We start from the raw sequence: 20,966 nt of genomic DNA, 5'->3' as shown, positions 1-20,966 counted from the left end.
ATAGAGATGGCAGATAAACGCTGAAACCGCGACGTTGTTAATATAAACGATGTAAAGAGGAGACACACAGGATGGTAGGATCTCTATCCTGTCCAGGGTTATAAGTGTTATTCGAGTATTGTCTTGTATGAGTGCACGAGCGAGAAGCATGTATTTATAGCATACAATGTGAGTGTAAATATTATCCGCATAGATTCTAAGTTAGCGAATGCGATGCAGATACACGGTATGATTATCGCGAGAAGTTCCTAAATAAATTATGAAATCGAGTAAAACTTTCGCTGCGTCCTTCTTTTCCCTTCGAACAATGTTCTCCTGATAAGGGAGAACGTTATCCCTGTTTAGGCTTGATGCTATAGTAAAAAGATATTATTTTACATGTGTTTGTATGTCTTATCTATTATAAAGCTTTATCTCTAATATATATATTTGATCTAAAAAAGAATAATTAGTAGAATTGTCATATATAATGTCATATTTGAAATTATCTTTTCGCGTCGGATTAGAAGGAACAGCTTTTTCGGCGATTGCACTTTTGCAAAATTTCTAAATCAGGTTATTATTTTCTATTTTCTATTATATTCTATTTTCAAATAGATAGAAATATTACAATTATCTAAAAATATTTATATATGTACATGTCAACATTTCCCAAACTAAAAGTATCATTTATTATTTAATTTAGCATACAATTAATTCGAGTCAAAATTATGTATTTTAAAGCAATTTATTTCAATGTCCTATAAGATCAATTTGCCTTTTTTTTCTATTATTTTTACAGCAATATAATGCCAAGTCAATTAAAAAATCCGGAATTGTCAAAATTTATCAAACTTTACTCTTTGCACTTGGAACAATAAATGGCCGTATTCGCTTGTATTGAATCGCGTGTGCGAGGAAGCCGGGTCTTCCTCATGTTATTTGCATGATGGCCGCTGATTGGTATATGGCTTGTAAATGAGAGGCTTCATCCTCCCTCCGGCGAACGGCCCGCCTGGCTGGTTGGTTGGTGCTCGATGGAGAACCGAACGTCGTGTTTCGAAAGGCATTCGAAGGAGCCGAGCCGCACCGCGTCGCGTCATCAGTATTTATGACATGCTAATCCCCAGTTACGAATTCCGCGACATTCCGCGGGATCCGACCGACGGTGGAGAATCGCTCGTTCGGAAAACGTCAGCGAGTGGCGCAAGAAGGAGACAAAGTCTTATTTGACGAACGCGGATCGATGTCACCATTTCCCCGCGCTGCCATTTTCCTTTTTCCTTCGAAAACGAAATCACGCGAAAATCGAAGACGCCGGATGTATATATCGATAAATTGGGAATTTCAATCAACACAAGCTACGCGAGTGCGAAGAATATCGTAAACGCGAATTCACGTACAAACTTGGCACGGAAGAAATACATATTTACTTCCTTGCAAAAAAAAAGATTTGTGTAAATATATCTCCGCGAGTAGATCAAACAAAATAAAATTAATTTCTTAAAAAAAAAAAAAAGAAATAAATAAAAAAAACATGATATCATGTACTGAGTTTAGTTTAAATATTTCAAATGATTTTACAGCATTTTATATTTTTGCAGAAATTAAAAATTAAATTATTCAAATTGAATTCCGGATCACATTATAAAGATTACAGCACGGATACGTACTCGCCTGAGCGTTCGAGTTTTCTCGCTTATACGTATATTTTCCTCGTCATTTCGCTGCCGCGCAGATCTCTCGATCAATCTATTCGTCGTTCTTATTACCGATTCGACTGCTAATTCTTACCCCCTCCTCCCTCCCCACCTCCCCCAACTTGTCGTGTGCCATTCCAATTTTCCAATGTCTTCATCTTTCAGTCGTGAAAAATCCGCGGCGAGAGCGACTCGAGCGAGTTTTTACCGGGCGTGATTATTTGCGAGGAAAAATCCGGGATTGCCCGAGACAAGGCGCAGGCCGGGATGATCTCTGGGAGCGTTCTGGCATGGCGCCACGTCTCCGTTTACGCTAGCCGACGCGGCGTGGCGGAAAAAGGGAATGGCCGTAAAGCTTTCTCGAGGAATACGCCGACGACCCGAGAGAAAGCGCGAAGGCGTGTTACCGTGACGCTCTCGAGAGAGAATTAGCATAACGGCCAATCCCGCTTCGCATTTCCCGCTGTTCCTTTCTTCCGAGCATGGACGGGGGGAGGAGGAGGAGGGGGCGGGGGACGGGGATATATTCGAGCGCGGGCCCCATTCGCGAACAACGGCAATTTAGCGAAAAAATGTATCGCGCATAGTGCGCGTCAATCTCGATCAATAATTGTATTTGTTCTTTGTGATTTATCAGTAATTTCGCAGCGCTCAAGTCAATGAAGTTGCTACTTGAATGTCGGAGATTGCTTTGCTAATTTTTCACTTATATATACACAGATAAAGGTCAGCTGCATTATTTATCTATATTTTACGTACAAAATTTGCGATAATATTCAAAACTATATAAATGCTTAGAATATCATATGTTAATGATTAAGGATATTATCAATTTTATTATTATTATATTCGCTATTAAGATGTATAGTTTGAGTGAGAATAAATTCGAAGAGAGAGAGAGAGAGAGAGAGAGAAAATTAGACTGGATTTATGATAAAATAAATGAAGAAAGCATTTGAGGTAATTCTAATCTATAAGATACATCTCGTATCTTACTTTTAAAATGCTCAAAAAGTTTCGCAAATCTTGAAAGGCTTCAAGTTAAAATAAATTCAATCTTGAAATCATTTTACATCCTATTTATAATAATTGCAAGAATCTCATCATTGCTTGACTAACGTTATATTTCGGTTAGCTAATTTCGCTGGTATCTTCTAATGGAGGCTTGGTCCTCATCGAAAAGGAAGTCGAGAGTCGTCGCTGTTGCAGGAGAGGATTACGAAGACAGTGTGCAGGAGGGTGAGAAGGGAGGAAGGGAGGTAGTTCGAAAGGACGTGGCGACGACGAAGGTGGGGCACTCATGTTTATATGCATTGTATTGCTAAAACCCTTTTAACCGAATTACATTTAGCGATTCTAGTGCCGTTTCTATGTCTGCGTAACTTCCCTCTTTCCCTCCTCCCCGATCTCTCTCTCTCTCTCTCTCTATCTCTCTCTTTGTCGCTTTTCTTGCTCCATTCCATTGCCCACCTCCGTCTCTCTTTTACTCGCTTCGAGATACGGCGCGTGTCTACGTATGCGAAGAGCTACTCCATCCGCCTTCGGAGGATCCCATACGACGACGGTGGTGAGCTGATGGCGAGGACGATGGTGTGAGGGGTTGGTGGGCCGATGGATGGGCGGCGGTGAGCGGGGGAACGGGGGTGCGATGGGGCTGGATTCCAAGAGTCGGAGAACGGCATCCCTGAATCCCTGATTCTCTTGGTAAACAAGTGCTTGGGTGATTCACTGCTTGTTCACTCCTATCGGCCGTCATTTGTTTCTAGACGCCATTGCGTTCTACGATTCTACCTCGTTTTCCGGTCTAATGGATTTTGGGGGCCGTCGAGGGTTGCTTCGAGAGTTTCTCGCGTTACCTCTTTCTTTCCTCTCTCTCTCTCTCTCTCTCTCTCTCTCTCTCTCTCTCTTTCTCTTGATCTACAGACATTTTTAGCACCTTTCGAATACAGGTCCCCTTTAGAATCTAATTCTGTTGCTGTCAACGATCTGTGTAATGGAACGTGTTGGTCGTAAAACGCGCCTACAATAGGACAGAATGCGTTGGGGACTCATTAACGCGATAACTTGAAATTTTCATGAAAAATGACATGTACAGATTTCACGATACTTCGCATGTTATAATTATTTTATATAATATATATATATATATATATATATATATATAATATATATATATATATATATTAAACTTTAAAGTGTATGTCTTTGTTTAGCAATGTACATTGCTTACGAATTTTTTAGTTAATCAAAATTAAGAAAATATAATTTATGCTGCTATTGTATCCAGTATCTTTACAGAGATTTATAATTCAATACATATGGAAAAGCTTAAGAAGTGTGTTTAACGTTTTAATTAATTTTCAGGTTGAAATTTTTAGATGTTTAAACTACGAACGATTTATGATTATTCCAACTTTAACACAACGAGATATCTCATGGATCAATCGCCGCTATCTTCGACTTACAACACCCCGCGAGAATCACGAGAGATACGTCCCTGCCTTGGCTCGCGCGCATCTCGCGGCAGAGTCCGTCATTAGCGCTAACAAGGTTAGCCTGGGGCTGGGGAGGATGGAGGAGGCCGGTGGGGTAGAACGAAGGGAGATGCCACCCTCCTCCAACGACCTACCCTTTGCTCGCAACATACACGCACGCGCGCGCGCGATACGTGCGCGAGCGCGTGTGTGTGTACAGGCGCGTATACGTACACAATCTTGCGGTCGTGGTCTCCTTAGAACAAGGAGGGGGGGGGGATAATAAGATCTGCGACAATCAACCTCAACGACGACGACGCCGCCGAGAGAGCGTCATGACGCTCTCTCGGACGAGCTTTCAGGCGACGTCCGTCACGTTACGTGCACATCTCTTCCCCCATCTCTATTCCCTTCCCTCCATTCTCCTTCCTTGCCTTTCGTCTTCCTTTCCCGTGTCTATCTCTATCTTGATTTCTATATCTATCTCTATTTATCTCCGCATCTCCATATCCCTTGCATTTCACTTTGTCTCTGATTCTCCTTCTCTCGTTCTCCATCTTCCCTCGTTCTCCTTATGTCGCTCGTAATCTTGTCCAACTCGCCCTCTTGTCATCTCTCCCTATCCTCTTCAAGCTTCTTGTTGTCACCAGTGTACTCGCAAGATAGGAAGCTATGTAGTTTCCACAACCGTTTTGCCAGCACGATTCGTCAACAATTCCTCTCGATTGTTGAAACGCGCGATTGTAATTATGTACTTTGTGGACACCCCAATAAGAGCAATGCACAACGAAATCACGTAACTTATATTTTGAAAGCTGCTAAAATTACATTGACACATTTAACATAGCATTCTTTACAATATATTGAGTTATCACAAGATACTTTACTAATTCGTTTTGTTTTTAAATTTTGTCAAACAAAATTTTTATTTATTTTATATTTTATTTTAATTATTATATTTTGCTTAATAATGATTTATAAAATATAATTATGTGACAAAAATATATTGCTATGTAATTATAAAAAAATTAAAAATTAGTATATTATATATATATATATATATATATATATATATAAATATATTAATTTTTAATTCTTTTTTTTTATAATTATATATTTGATTCTTTAGACAACATATTATTAGCAATCTCGTTATATCGGAGTTGGAAGGTTTTAATAAACCAGATGATAACGATGGTGAATGAACCGTAATATTTATTTCTCATGTTCGATGATATGGAAGATATTAGCCAACTCGACAAAAACTAACAGAAGAATACAATTCGCAGCATTTGTCAGAGATTGATCTACTATCTCTCATATTTTCCCTAGTTTCTACTTTGTCTTCCAAGGGCCAAACTTATCCATTACAAGATAGGTCGGAATCATAAAGATCGGATCTATTAGGATTAAAGCTATAACTCACGTGGAATTGTTATTGTCGTTGTTAGCGAGGCAAATTACATGCATTTTTATGTTCCGGAATAGATATGTCGAGTAAAGTTGGAGATGTGTTGCCTTTAATGAATCTGCCGGCGAAGCAAGAAATTACTTCTATCTTATTGAACATTTTTCTTTATTATAATTCATGCTACGCTCTTCCCAAACATTTAGAATTAAAGAAAGGCAGAATCGACTTCAAGTTTGTAAAAAAAAATTTCTTCCAGATTTATTTCTAAAGTCTCTATCTGTCAATATAAATTATCGTGCATAAAAAATTCTGATATTTTTTCTAAACAAATCACTATTCGCTGTTCGAGGAGCTTCTTACACTTTACACTTCTACTTTCTTTGCTACGTAAGTCACGAGATAAGTCGTTCGACACGACGCTCACAGCGTGCCCTGTACGGGGGTTCATACTAATTTTTTAATTCTTTCTTTTTTATAATTACATAGCAATATATTTTTGTCACATAATTATATTTTTATAAGTCATTATTAAGCAAAATATAATAATTAAAATAAAAATAAAAATTTTCTTTGACAAAATTTAAAAACAAAACGAATTAGTAAAATATCTTGTGATAACTCAATATATTGTTCGCTAAAGAATGCTATGTTAAATGTGTCAATGTAATTTTAGCACCTTTCAAAATATAAGTTACGTGATTTTGTCGTGCATTGCTCTTGTTGAGCCTCGTCACACGCGATATATCGTCGAGCAAAAGAGACTAAAACGAGACGTCCGGCGGGCCGTTCGGTAAACATGACAAAGATCTCATAGATCAGTCGCTGATCCGTGCTGCCGAGTTGTTCTTACCTCCGGCAGGACGGACCGCAGCGTTTAAGTACGAGCGACCGGCGAGAAGCATGGATTGCGTTGGCCGAGTCGATTGTGTGTAAGTGCCTCGGAAGGAACGGAGGTGGATAGGGCTGGGCGAGAGAGATGCCGGGGGTGAGAAGGGGTGAAAGGAAGGGAAGGCAGTCCGAGCGATGGAGTGAGGGATTCGAGGGGTTGCGGGAGGCTGGAAGGAGCTAACCGCATCGTAATCAACGTAAAATGGCGTCGGGAACAGGGAACGGAGAACGGAGGAGCCTCCTGAGGTCGTGCCGCCATTGTTGATCACCCTCACCCTCGTATAATACGTGCTATACGGTTCGCCCAGGGATGCACCCTCCGCGGGCACCGCACACACCCAAGTTCTTACATCGTTCGAGCTTTATACTGCGCCTGAAAGGGGATACCTTGTAAATCCTTACATAAAATTACGTAACATTGTCATTCTTCATTTTGTTATTAATTTATCTGCACGATTATAAATTTGTATATAATTATTGTTACCATTTTTCCTGCGTAAAAAATATTATATTAATAAGACTTAAATTTTGCTCTTTACAGAGACTATAAAGAGTACCGCAATGTAGTCGCTGGATTTTGCATCAATTATTTCCACAAACCCTTTCGTTCTTTGAGATGAGGAGGATATCGCCGACCGTTCTACGATTCATTTTCTATTTTATACGATAAATCCTCGATTCGCGCCGGCGAGAAAGCGCGCTTCGCCGTCCAAAGTTGGATTCGACCCTGCGGGATGCTCAGCAAGTCGTAATAAATTACGCAGAAGTGGAGCCGTGAGCGGAGATTACTGGCCCGGTTTTTCCCACCGTCGCATAGCAGCAGCCGCCGGCTTCTATTTCACCACCAACCACTCCCCTTTTCACCACCGTCTGCATGATGGCTGTTTCACTTAAACCCCTCGCTGCCTCGGCTGCTGCTGCAATTTTGACGAGCGCACGCCAAATGCGACGCTAATGAAATCGGCTCGCGATTCGCGCTGCGGATTCAACGACATGGAAACTCCGCTCCGCAACGTTACGCAGAAGTACATTTCAATCATACCGTGTATGATCTCATTCGCAGCTTCCTACGCTTCAACAATATTCAACCTCTTTCGATGAAATTTGAGAATAAATACGAATGACTGAATATCATAGGCGTTTTTAGATTACAACTTTTAATATGTTTTATTTACTTAATTAAAAATTAAGTATAATTTTATGACTCTTGATTACAGGTAATTTAGGCACCTCTGACATTTAGTCACTCATGTGTATCAAAATTTAAATATTGATCCACAATAATATATATACACACAAATATATATAATATATATAATATATATAATATATATACAAATATATATACAAATATATGTAATATAATATATAGACACAAATATATATACATATTGTATATATATTTTTTTAATTTAATGAAGCATGTAATTTCTTCCAGAAAAAAAAAAAACATAAGAATAGATTCGTGTTTTCAGAGACATTCTCAAGAACTACATAGCTAATTAACAAGTTTCTCATGATTTCGAATCCGTTCGCAACGAGCGTCGCCAACAAAGTCGGAGTAATTCGAATTGGCTGCGCGCGGCAGATCGCATAAAAATTCAGGAAAGTACCCTTTGAACGGTTCATTTCACTCAAACTGATCGTGTTCGACTCTGCCTCGAGGGCAACATACATTATGGTGTGCTGACTGCCTACCATCTTCTTCGATAACGCAATTTAATCCCAAGAGAATGATATAAGGAGCGCTTTTGTACTCGCGCCGCTCCTCCGGAATACGTATTCCTCTTTTCTCTTCGAAATTGCGCGAACTGCGCGAGTGAGATTTAAACCCGTTTTCTAATTCCCGAGACTGCAGTACTTCATTATGCGATAGTCGCATCGGTAAAGCTGGCAAGATTATGGGGATACGATAATCTAGGATCTTGGATAAAGTCCTTTTCAATATTACTCAAGATTAGTACGTAGAATTTTCGTATGGAAAAAAAGCTGTGTAAGGTGATTCTTAAATTTCTGTGCTTTATTTGAAACTTAACTTATATTTGAAGTTATACTCTTTAAAATTTTTTTAGTATCATTTTGTGCATTAATTTTAAAAAAATTTTGAAATTTAAATTTAAATCTAAATTTCTGGATAATATATTGTTGTTACTAATAATTGTAATTTTATACAAGCTGATCCTTTGGCATATATGAGATATAGACATGATCAAACAAACAACTATTATCAAGCAATAACAAGGAGATTATCCATGTGGAAACATCAATACTCGGTATGTCTGCTTTATCGATTGAATAGAAGTAATATATTTATTCAGCACATTTAATAACTATGCAAGATATCTCCCAATATTATATTCTCATTGAATTATCAGTAATAATATTATCGATTACTATTATTAATAAAATCAGCTAAAGATAATTGACTGTAATACCATGCATTTTACTGACTGACGGTATCAATTTTGATTATTAGCCGATCATATAACTTCTGTTGAAATGTAAAATACAGAGGAAATATAAAGAGTGTATAAAATATAACAGAGAAATCTTTTTTTAAAATTTATATATTGTTAAACAAATGGTATATTCTTGCAACAAACAGTATTCATTGATTATTAAAAAAAAGAAGATATAAGATCTTATTTCTTTATTTTAAGAGAGATAAATAGATTAAAATACAACAGATAGATAAAAATATTTTGTTAAAATATTTTTTCTCTCTCTTTTTTAGAATAAAAAGAAGTTTAGATAAAATTAGAAATCTTATCAAAAATATAAATAGAATAATTAAAAAAAAATAAATAAATAAATAGAAAATATTAATAGAAATATTTATATTTTAATATCAATTTAATATACAGCAAATTTAAACTAAAAGCAAGCATAATGTTATTATCTTATGCAATTGATAAAATCTATAATTAAACAAATGTCTAAAAAAAGCAAGTTTGATGAATTCAATATTTATTACAAATATATTACTTGCAATTTTTTAAATTTTTTGCGCGAAAATAAAAGTTGACGTTTTGCTTTATTATTAATAAATATTATCAAGTCTCAAATTATATTCCACGTTTATCACGAATGTGTTCAAATAACCCGCCATTGTAATCAGTATGGCGAATAATACACTTGCAGCAGCGACTCATCCGACGGCATGCCGTACCCTGGTGAGATGTACAGATCGATAAGTGATGGACCGTAGTCGTGGTCCGGGCTTCGCATGCGTCACCAAGAAAAAACGCATCACGTGTTGATAAGGTTAATCAACGGCGATAACGTATTGTGTATCATTCAGTAAGCCGTCGCGAATAGTCGCAGAAAGAGGTATGTTCCTATCAATCTGCAAAAATTCTCTTCGCATTCCGAAACGCTTTATTAAAATCCACCGTTGCACAGTGTTTTTGACACACGAACAGCTGACGCGGCACAACCGGCGCAGCTGTAATCACGCATGAACAGCTCTACGCGCGCGCTTGTTCGTATTATATCGTACCTTACCCGCATCATACGGTTCTATTATGAACAGTATATTGCAAAATAATGCGCGTGCAATGTCAATTAATTAATCAAATATCGCGATATTTAATCAAACGATACTCCAACAATTATAATTGTATAATAATATTAATAATATTATTGCAATTATTCTCGGATTTCTCAGACTTGCTTTTTATTGTTAAAAACTAATTTACTATTGACATAATAATATTGCACTTGCTTTTATATTAAAAATTCAAAATTTACATTTATATAAATATATTAAATTGATATTAGTATTATATTGATGTTAAAATAAATATATTTCATTTTATTTTCCTAATCTGATCCAAATTTTATTTTTCTTTGCCATAAACGATTTCTCATTATAAAAACTTCCTTAGTCGCGAAGATCCACAGTATGTTTTACGTTACGAAACTTTAATAGAATTTTTAAGCGAAAAGAATTTTAAAGAGATGGGGAGGGTCTTTGACTTTTATTGATTACTTGCATTATTTATAATTAAATGAAAGAAATATCGTTTTTCTTAATACGTTTGATGTTTTTCAAGAGAGCAGAAGAGAAGAAAATAATTATAATTTTTATCGAAAACGTAATTATATTATATATATATCATTCGTGATGCAATATATAGTCGTATCATCTGAACTTTTTCTTATGCATAAAAGATTATATGATAAATCTACGATCGCTCGGAATTAGCAACAGATGTTCTATGAAACTACGTAACAAGTTTCACAACATAACAACAACTTGTAAGATATGTGTGTGTCTTTTAAAAACTAACATGTAACCACTACACTTCTGACCAAATTGACATTTTAATTTACAATCGATTAAATTTTGTTGGTAATCTGTATTATATAAGCTACTAATGCTTTTGCATTCTGGCTCAAAAAATAGTTATAAGTCTATATTAAAGATCTCACATAAAATACGAGATATTGTATTCTGTGTATGTGTATTGCATATTATAATATAGAATGCTCACACCATCCTCTTTATTTAAATATCTCTCTCTAAAAAAATAAAAATGTCAGTCGCGAATGTAGCCAATTGTATAAGCCAGATATCCCGAAAAAATGAGTTCATGTAATTCTATATATGAGATCATATATATAATTAAATCCGAAATTTCACGTGATATATGATCCGGCTATAATTAAATCCGGATATTGTCGCGATATGATCTTATCTTAATCATATTCGGCTAACTCTGATTATATACGAAAATACATCTAGTCAAATATGATTATATAAAAATAAGATCGTATCAGGCTAAATTTCAAATTTAATTATACGTATATGACTATATATGTATGATCTAAGATAAGATCTTATATAATTACATTAAGGCCATTTTTTTCTCACCCATTTTGTTCTCATATCAAAACTCGGCGGTTATTTATTAATGAATTACCAGGCGATCGATTCTCTTCATGCATCGTAGCAACGTATGCACTATAACAAATATTAATTCAATCATAGGCGGCATTCAATGACATTAAAAGTTGCTGCAAAATTACTATATGCATGGCATTAAAGTTCGATCATGTCGATAATTATTATAATGATCATGATAATTATTATCATATCAATTTATCATTATCGTTTATATTAAACCGGATTTATATATCTTATCATTTAACAAAGAGAATATTAGACCTGTGAGCTCGATAATGCAAGCTGCAAATAAGATCTTATTTGCTGTTATAATAAGGAAGTTTTCATTACGTCTGCAGTATCTCGAACGAAGGCGAATAAATAAACATCTTTAAAGTATATTTCTAAGAAGTTTGAGTGATTCGTAAAGGTGAAACGTCATTTAATAATAATAATAATGTATCTCGGGGCTGATTGTTCGACTTTCAATGCAAAAACAATGTAAATGTAATTATATCTTTACGTATCAATAGGTTCGCAAATTTTGTTTGGTCCACGACGTGGCATTAATCCGTCAATAATTTCACGACAAAGCAGATTTATTATGCGGTTCATGTAACAAGCCAGCTCGCGCTGTGTGTATATATTTTATTATTAAACGTTATTTCATCAAATATCATTTCCCAGAATTAAAGGAGCTAATACCTTGCGACCTCAATGGACATTTGAACGAAAAAGCAAGGAGCCACTAAAGATAGCGGCTTTATCATGTAATAAAATTCAAGAGAGATTTTATTATGTATATTATTATTTATTATTATGCGCTTAGTTTTTTCATCTTATAAAAAGCTTTGTTTTATAAATGATCGCAGTGTGACGGTTTCACAAAGGATGACTATTAATTATTTTTTAAAGAGAAATGCCTTTTAATTTGATAAAAATTATAAAAAAGTATAAAAATTATCAACACAGCAATTTCATGTGGTTTCAATATATAATAATATTTTTTTTTTTTAAATTGAACACTTTTAATTGTATTTTGTATATTACATACATATATAAATTATTTATACTTTGTTATTGTATAGTTACAATATCTATATCTTCTGTGTGTTTCTTCGTGATATCATAGTTGCATTGGAAATAAGAGGCTTAAATTGAGATTACGTAGCAGGATTGCTACATGCATACTCCCACTCAATTGTATCCACTGTAGCTGAAATAGTACCGTAATTACCGCTAATGCTAAGAGAAAGCATTCAATCGCGCAATAATTTGTACAATCGCATCATCTGTAATGGTATGATTTCATTAAGCTAATCGTGCAGCATAAATGATAATGAAACTACCAGAAGAAATAGTCGATTTCGCAAATAATGCGAATTAATTTAGGCGAAACCGAATCTTACACGCTTCTAAGAGATTTTCTTACGCCTCTGCGTAGTTGACTGTTAAAAATGTCCCATCAAGCTAACAGGACTCATGTCGTCGAAGTGGATGACCTTGTGCCCATCTTGACACCCACCGCCGATATTTCGCCACGTTTAAAGACTTTAGCCGCCCATTTCGTCTCGAAATACAATGTGGAACCTTCCTTCTTCGCTCGAGTGCCAGGAAGGTAATTTTTTTCTTTTTTCTTTTTTTTTTTATGTGACGAGATTATATTTTACTTGAGTCTCAATTGTTTGCTTTTATCGCAGCGGAATTCGCTTATATTATCATTCAAAATTTCTTTAGTCCACACGGAGGGTGACAAAATCTAATTTAAATCTGATTTTATCCGATCATCAAGTGATTTTGCTCTATCATACAGAGTGCACATATTCCGCATTATTTTTAATATTGTTGTATTTCGAAGCAGCAAATGCTTCATAATTCAAGCATCGAGTATTACATAAAATTAATTTTTTATATATATACAAAAAAAAAGTATATAATAAATTTCTTTCAGAATTATTAGCTAAATTTGTATTCTAATTTTTGTAACACGTTTTAGCATCTTATGAAAAGTTTTATAGATTTTTGTACCGTAAATTATTTTGGCAATATAATAGAAACATTTACGAATAATTCTGTATCGTGCACATGTTACAGAGTGAATTTAATAGGCGAGCACATCGATTATTGCGGATATGCTGTCTGTCCAATGGCCATTGAACAAGATATCCTTGTTGCAGTGGCATTGTCAAAACATAACGATATTTACCTCACCAACGTTGATCCTAAATATAAGGACTTTCAATGCAGTTTCGAAAATGTGAGGTGGGTATATAATTCAATGAGAGTTTGTTAAGCAAACACAACGTCAGTTAATATTTTAAACAAGACAGAGTTTGAAACTTTATTAATTAATTTTTTAATAGCTTATATGCGACACATTATTTAAAAAAATGTTCTCAGCTTTATTACATTCTCTTGTTATATATACATACATATATATATATATATATATATATATATATATATATATGTATCTAGCAGTTGCAATCTCGAGCACTTATAAGCACTTATAACCCCTTAACAATTTAAGCCCTTGATCCCTCACCGCGGCCATCTTGGATTATTACACTGAAGCCAGAATTATGCTCGCTTTATCCTTATATAGTGCACGTGCGCGTTCGTGATTGAGATAACATCCCTACGGCTCCTTTCGTTCCGCATAATTAAATCAAATAAAAATTAAAATTGTTACTTTACGGTGTAAAACCCCGGGAAAAAAAAAAAAAAAATGACAGATGCGGCTAACGGACTACGCGCTACGCATAATGTAAAGAAAGCAGGTGACACCCGTGCTCTTTCTCTCGCTTTCTCTTAACCCCGCTCTTCGTTTGTTATTAAATTACCTCCTCCGCGCTTTCTTTGCTCCCGGTATAATACTCGGGAAGATAATACGAACTTTCTTAATCTCATTCATTATTCAATGACGGGCAACCAATGCCAGGTGGCATATAACTTATCGCTAGCTGGCGAACTAAACAAACCTATTTCATTATCGATTTTTTTTTATTTTTTTATTTTTTTTTTATTTATTTTTTATTTTTTTTTTCATTATCTATCGCATATTATATATACGTTAACTGTATGTAGTAAAAAAATGGGGGGAAAATAGGAAGGGAGAGACAGAATTTCTCTGGAATAAATCCGATTGAATCAGATAACGCTGAGATTCTTGATCTCGTTATATCAATTTCGATGACAGTCAAAATTCTATATAAGACATAAGCCGCATAACGCAGTTGCACATTTCAGATCTTGTATTAGCGATAGCGAGAGCGGACCAGCGTGGTACAAATATTTTTTGTGCGGTGTAAAAGGAGCATTAGAGGTAATCCCGACAGAGTCCATCCCTACGGGAATTCTAGCTGCGGTATGGGGCAATATTCCTCCTAATTCTGGCCTCTCGAGTTCTAGTGCGCTCGTCTCGGCCGCACTCCTTTCAATCCTACATGCCAGTCAGGTATTTATCTTACGCAGAATGTTAAATATTATCAAACTTCGCACTTTACTTTATATTAAAAAGCAAAATTAATTAAAATTTTTTAGTATCTACGCGGAAATAGTTAATTTTTAATTATTAATTAGTCTTATTTTATAAGAAATAATTTTATTTTATAAAAAATAAGACTATTAATTAATAACAAATTGTTTTCGCGAATGATAAAAAATTAGTTTTAATCTTTAGACTTGTTCTTTTATTATGACACAAAGTTTCCCTAGTAGCCCTTCGTTAATCCCCAATTAGACTTTTATGGATTTGTACGAATGGGATAAAAATAAAAAAAAAACGTATTTCTTATCAACTAGGGAGATGTTTATTGTGTTTCCAAGATCAAACTACCGATCGCTGTCATATAAAACATTCTTTTATTTCCTTGTCGGTGTCTCGGAATATAGATCTTATTTCTTTAACGGTTTGCTCAAATGGATATCGGATGCGACGATATCCTTGAGATAGTTCTCTAATATTTTATTTTTATGTGCGTCATTATCTTGTCTCTCTCTTGGCTTCTTATAAAAATTAAGTTCATATTTCTTGGTTCAAGAGTTCATATCTTAAGTTTGTTTCACAAGAAGAGAGAGTCTTCTTTAATTTTCTTCCGATTCTCGATACTATTAACTATGTTTTATAAATCGATAATATAAATTAAAATCACGAGCCGATATTATCATTCCACCCGTATTTGTATTGATATTGTAGCATCAATTGTCAAAGCATGAATTAGCAACTATCAGTGCTCGAGCAGAGAGACATATCGGGACTCAAGGTGGAGGAATGGATCAGGCCATCGCTTTTCTCGGAAAAGCTGGTAATTATGATTTTATTATTTATTATTAGATACTTTATGCATGTCAAACTATTATTAAAGCTAATATTTGAGAAAAAAATTAAAAAAAAGAAAAATAAAATTATAGAATCAATTTAAATTAATTTAATTTACAGTAATTATTTAGCCGCAGAATTAAATACAAAATTAAAAATTCTCGTATAATATATTACAAGAACTTCAATGTCTCATTTTTTCGTTTATTCATAAAGGTTCTGCTAAGTTGATTGAATTTAATCCCTTACGTGCCACCGACGTAACATTACCGGAGAACGCAGTCTTTGTAATAGCGCATAGTCAAGCTTATCACAACAAAGCCTCGACTACTGACTTCAATCTCAGAGTTGCGGAATGCCGATTAGCTGCACAGGTATTGTTGACAGCATTAATGACTGATGATATTTGAAGAAAGAATTTTTCGTTACGTGCAAATATTATTACTCGCGTATAACGATTTAGAATGAAACGTAATTTTACGGCTCGATTCGATTTAGCTTTTTGGTTTGAACAGTGCTGAACTCTTTAAAGATCTGCAAATATGCTCGCGAAGAGACTATCGAGGAATAACAAGACACGTTTTTCAATTACGCTTTCACGCTTGTCGCTCTTCGATAGACATTGATCGATGCAACTCGCTTATTCAGGATATTTTCAAGCTCTCTTTTGCGCTTTTCTACGGCTTTTTTAATTTTATTTCCTTCGCTTTCCAAAAACATTCTTCTTCATCCAAAGTGAGTGGGAACAGAGAGATATAAACCTTACGGAAGTACGCAATTATTTTTTCACGATATTACTTTGTCATTTCCCAACTGAGCAATAAAATCTCTCTTTTGTACTTAGATAATAGCTAAGAAGAGAAATAAGGATTGGGAGCATATTCAAAGATTAATCGACATTCAAGAGAAGCTCGCTTTTGACTTGGACGAGATGGTTACTGTAGTAATGTCAGATTTGCACGAGCAGCCGTATACTCTTGATGAGGTATATACATTATTCTGCTAAATAAATATCATAAAAAGGAACCGAGATTTCTCTTTTGCACAATATCTTGACATGAATCTTCCTAGAGATTATTAAAAAAGCCCATTATAAAAAAACTTTATAAACTTTATAAACTCCGCTACAAAAAAAAAAAAAATGATAAAGAGCCATATATTTCAAATGTATTATTAATCTATTCACTTAATGTTAATTGGCTATTAAACGAATCTCATTGTCAACTGAAAGAACGTTTTAAAAAAAATAATAAAAAGCTATATTTTATATACTATTAATCTCTTCAATCATGTCAAATGGCTCGCTATTGAAGGAAATTCTCATCGTCGATAGATGAATCAAAGGTATCTATATTTTATCGATGAAATATAAATTCTCTCCGTAGATCTGCAAGAGCCTTGGTACAGACTATGAACGATTGCCGAAGACGTCTCTCATCAGTTCCTTTAATACCTCGCAAACGTTCAAGCTGCAGCAGCGAGCACTGCACGTTTTTCAAGGTAAAAGCATCAATTTTCATGCGCTGGTAATTCGTAAAATGCAGTTTTAGATCCAATAAATCAAGAGAGCTTACCCTTCCGTTTCTCAAGCTAATGCATTAACTTAACTTTTTTTTTCGCAAGCGAAAAGATCCCGCTACAGTTGGTCTGCGAACTTTACGCTCGTTAAAAAGAAAAAAAATTGTGCTATTAAAAAAGTTTAGAGGCGAACGCCATTTTGTCCCATTTACTGCTCTAATTATAAAAGTATTTAACAGTTTTTTTATCTTAATTTTTTACTTTATTGATATTAATATTCATAAAATAAAGAAGCATTAAAAGTTGCAAATTGAATCAACGTATGCAACGCTTTGCGTGTATAAAAGTATACCAATAATTAATCAAATATATGCATTATTCTATGAAACTATAAATTATCTTCATGGTCATATGTCTTCTAAACAATTTAAAAGCCAATTCGAGCTCGCGTTTTAAAGTCAAATGCTACAGAAAAAAGAGAGAGAGAGAGAGAGAAATTAACTGTATAAGAGAAAATTGACGTTCTACTCGCAAAAATATAAAATTTTTTATTTATATTTTTAATTTTCTCTCTTTTATAAATATTATAGTTGCTAACTTTATATTTTAAAATTATTTGTTTTTCCAATGCAACATACTCTACATATTAAATAATATAAAATCGATTAGCGTCTGATTAAACATTCTGCAAATATCTCAGCTGTCGCATTATGTCATCGTCAGATTAAAAAGCATGGTCTTTATTATTATGGCAGCTAGTAAACTTGCCTCGATCAACTTGATTTTACAGAGGCTAGCAGAGTGCTCGCGTTTCGCCGTATAAACGAGGAAAGCGGCATAATGGAACTCGAGAAGCTTCAACATCTGGGCAGTCTAATGTCAAAGAGCCACGCCAGTCTCCATAAACTGTATGAGTGCAGCCATCCTAGCGTGGACTTACTCGTGGAAAGAGCTATACGTCGCGGTGCATATGGCGCTAGACTCACGGGAGCTGGGTAAGTATTGTATTTAAGCATGTCTTTTCTAAAGTGACTTAAATATAAAGATACCTGGATCGAGAACCGAGAGCTTTCGCTCGTTTATAATGTCTCTAATGTCTCTAATGTCTCTAATCTAATATGTAATATCCCCCTCCCCCTCCTTATCATATATGTTGCTTCCTATTATATATATATATATATATATATATTTGTGTGCGTGTGTGTGATGTAATCAATATATGCTCTGATGAAATATAATAATATGCACACGTGATAAAATGAAAGTGTGAAATTTATATGGAATTCTCTCTCTCTATTCTATCAAATACAAAATACCTTTTACAAGGAAAAATTTATGGACACAAAAGTGTGTTAAGATTTCTATTGAAACATTGCTCTATACTATTATTAGTTTCATATTAGTTTATCATTTTTCACTTTTTTTGTTTCGTAATAAAAGTGAAACAAATCGTGTTGCATACAGTTGGGGCGGTTGCATCGTGGCAATTATTGATAAAACCGAAGTTCAACAATTCGTGGATGCTCTCCGAACGGATCTCTATCAGAACAGTACAAAGGACCGGGCGGAGCTGAAGGATATGGTGTTTCCGACGGCACCGAATCAGGGTGCTGTTATTTACACTGTATCAACACAGTTTTGAATCGTAAAACCCGCGGTATAATAAATATAGCGGCTTTCCTTACCCCGTTATTCCATCCCTTTATTGACATTCCATTATTTTCTTCTCGCCTCACTTTACATCACGTCCCTCTCTCTGACCTGGTTTTTTTTTTTCGTTTCTTATCACAAATTTTAATTAATGAAAGAATACCAGCACCTGTATCCATTCAATGTTCTTTGACTTGTTGGTTATTTCAGTCACTGAATGAATAGTATTTCTAAAAATGCTTCTTGCCATTCAATTGCTGTACATATGAATTCCTTAGTTTATCATATAATAGCCATTAAATCTTCATATGCAGTGTCTTATATAATAGCGCACTGAATCCTCGAAACAAAGACTGACACTAATCCTCAGCTATATAATTATGCCAAAAATTAACATATCAATTTTCATTTTTTTTTCTAGACTTATCTAAAGATGTAATAATATGTGAAAAGAATTATAAAAGAATGATTCGCAATTTTAAAACTATAAGAAGTCTTACCATCCAGTTATAGATACGCGATATTTGATAATTGATATAAATGATTACTCGCATATGACATTTATATATTATAACAGTTTTTGCAAGAGATAATTATGAATAAATAAATTTGCACTGGAATATATCACTCTTAGGTGATGAATAAGTAATTCCAAGAGAAGGATGATAATGAAGAATAAACTTTAAGATGAAAATCTCTAATAAATTTCTAATGAAATATAGCGAAAGTTTAGCTAACGAATAACGAGAGATAAGGTGAAATATATTGTAACAAAATTTCACTCACAAACTTCTACGTTAAATTGCCACCATTACGTGTTGCATACTAAAGCGTATATATAGTCTAATATATTCATGAAAAATATATGATCATAATTTATATCTGTTATTTTATTATGTTCTATATATCTAATTATAATATGTGCTACGAATATGATATGGAAAAATAACGCGAATAAAATGCAGATTTTTTTCTAAATAACTTTACTGGCAATTATTATTCACAAAAATGTATTGTCATCAAGACGTGTGAAAAACGTGTGAAAAATTTTTATTCGATGGGATGCTGCACCGTCCTAAGGTCTGACACGGATATTGATTTTTCACCGTCTGTGTCGATAAATTTTATGGCAAGTAATCATCGGTACCGCTCCTTCAAGAGTCACTTTCGATTTCAATCGCGTCGATGTTATTACTCCAATAAGAATAAAAAAATATTCAATAGAATTGAAGTCAAAATCCTAGCTAGAGATATTAAATAATTCTTTGCGTCAAGCACAATATATCGATATAACAATCTTACACTCGCAATCATAATTTGATTATATCTATTTATTTTACGAATATATATTAAATATTTAAATTACAAAATTGTTATTTAAATCAAATTAAATAAATTGAAATATATGTAAATCAAAGTAAGTTTTTACTTTTTAAAAGTTTTGAATAACTTATTTAAACCAATTTTTATAGTTTTTTAGTTTTTAATTTTTAATAGAGTTCCTTTTAATTATTTAGAAACTTAGAGTTTCTTTTAGAAACAATCTTTACGCTTTTCTAAAACATATTTTTATTACTACTGTTAAATATATCATTTAGAAGCTTTCAACCAGGTCTTCTTGTGTATTTTCTCAGAAAAAAAGTGTCTCTCTCTGAAAATTCTAAGAATAGTTAGCAAGCATACCTAGACTTTATTTCCCTAGAATTTTCAAAAGACTATTTTAATAAAATTTTGTATGATACACAAAATCTCAGCTATGCATCGTATTTACAGCGAAAAAATGTCTCACGAGATAGAGAAAAATATAAAAAATATGCGTAATTACAAATATTTATATTATAAACGGATATTTTATCGATATAAATAAATAATAAACTAAATATCTACTTTTCAGTATTTATTAAATTTCTAAATATTTAAATACAAAATTTATTGCACGATTTTAATTTAACGTACTTAATTAACTATTCGATTATTATTATTAATGAACACACACACACACACACATATATATATATATATATATATATATATATATATATATATATGCATAATATATGCTATGATAATATTTTATAGTAGAGAAAATCCACGTTTGTTCTACATACGTGCTCATTACGTCCGTGATTTTGCGTCA

The 20,966-nt window shown here is 34.0% G+C and overlaps 1 protein-coding gene across 1 annotated transcript; it reads left to right on the top strand.

The window, feature by feature from the left end:
• The first annotated feature begins 9,644 nt into the window (after positions 1-9,644).
• On the top strand, positions 9,645-19,832 carry LOC126857444 (N-acetylgalactosamine kinase). The gene is made up of 10 exons (XM_050606878.1): positions 9,645-9,782; positions 12,785-12,958; positions 13,435-13,602; positions 14,590-14,797; positions 15,539-15,647; positions 15,878-16,035; positions 16,506-16,646; positions 17,047-17,161; positions 17,970-18,174; positions 18,644-19,832. Exons 2-10 carry the CDS (start codon positions 12,798-12,800, stop codon positions 18,819-18,821), a joined length of 1,443 nt encoding a protein of 480 aa, XP_050462835.1. The 5' UTR covers positions 9,645-9,782; positions 12,785-12,797; the 3' UTR covers positions 18,822-19,832.
• Positions 19,833-20,966: the final 1,134 nt, after the last annotated feature.

The sequence above is a fragment of the Cataglyphis hispanica genome, chromosome 21, assembly GCF_021464435.1.
Source record: "Cataglyphis hispanica isolate Lineage 1 chromosome 21, ULB_Chis1_1.0, whole genome shotgun sequence".
NCBI classification, from domain to species: Eukaryota; Metazoa; Arthropoda; class Insecta; order Hymenoptera; family Formicidae; genus Cataglyphis; species Cataglyphis hispanica.
This window is presented reverse-complemented; position numbering and strand designations above follow the sequence as displayed.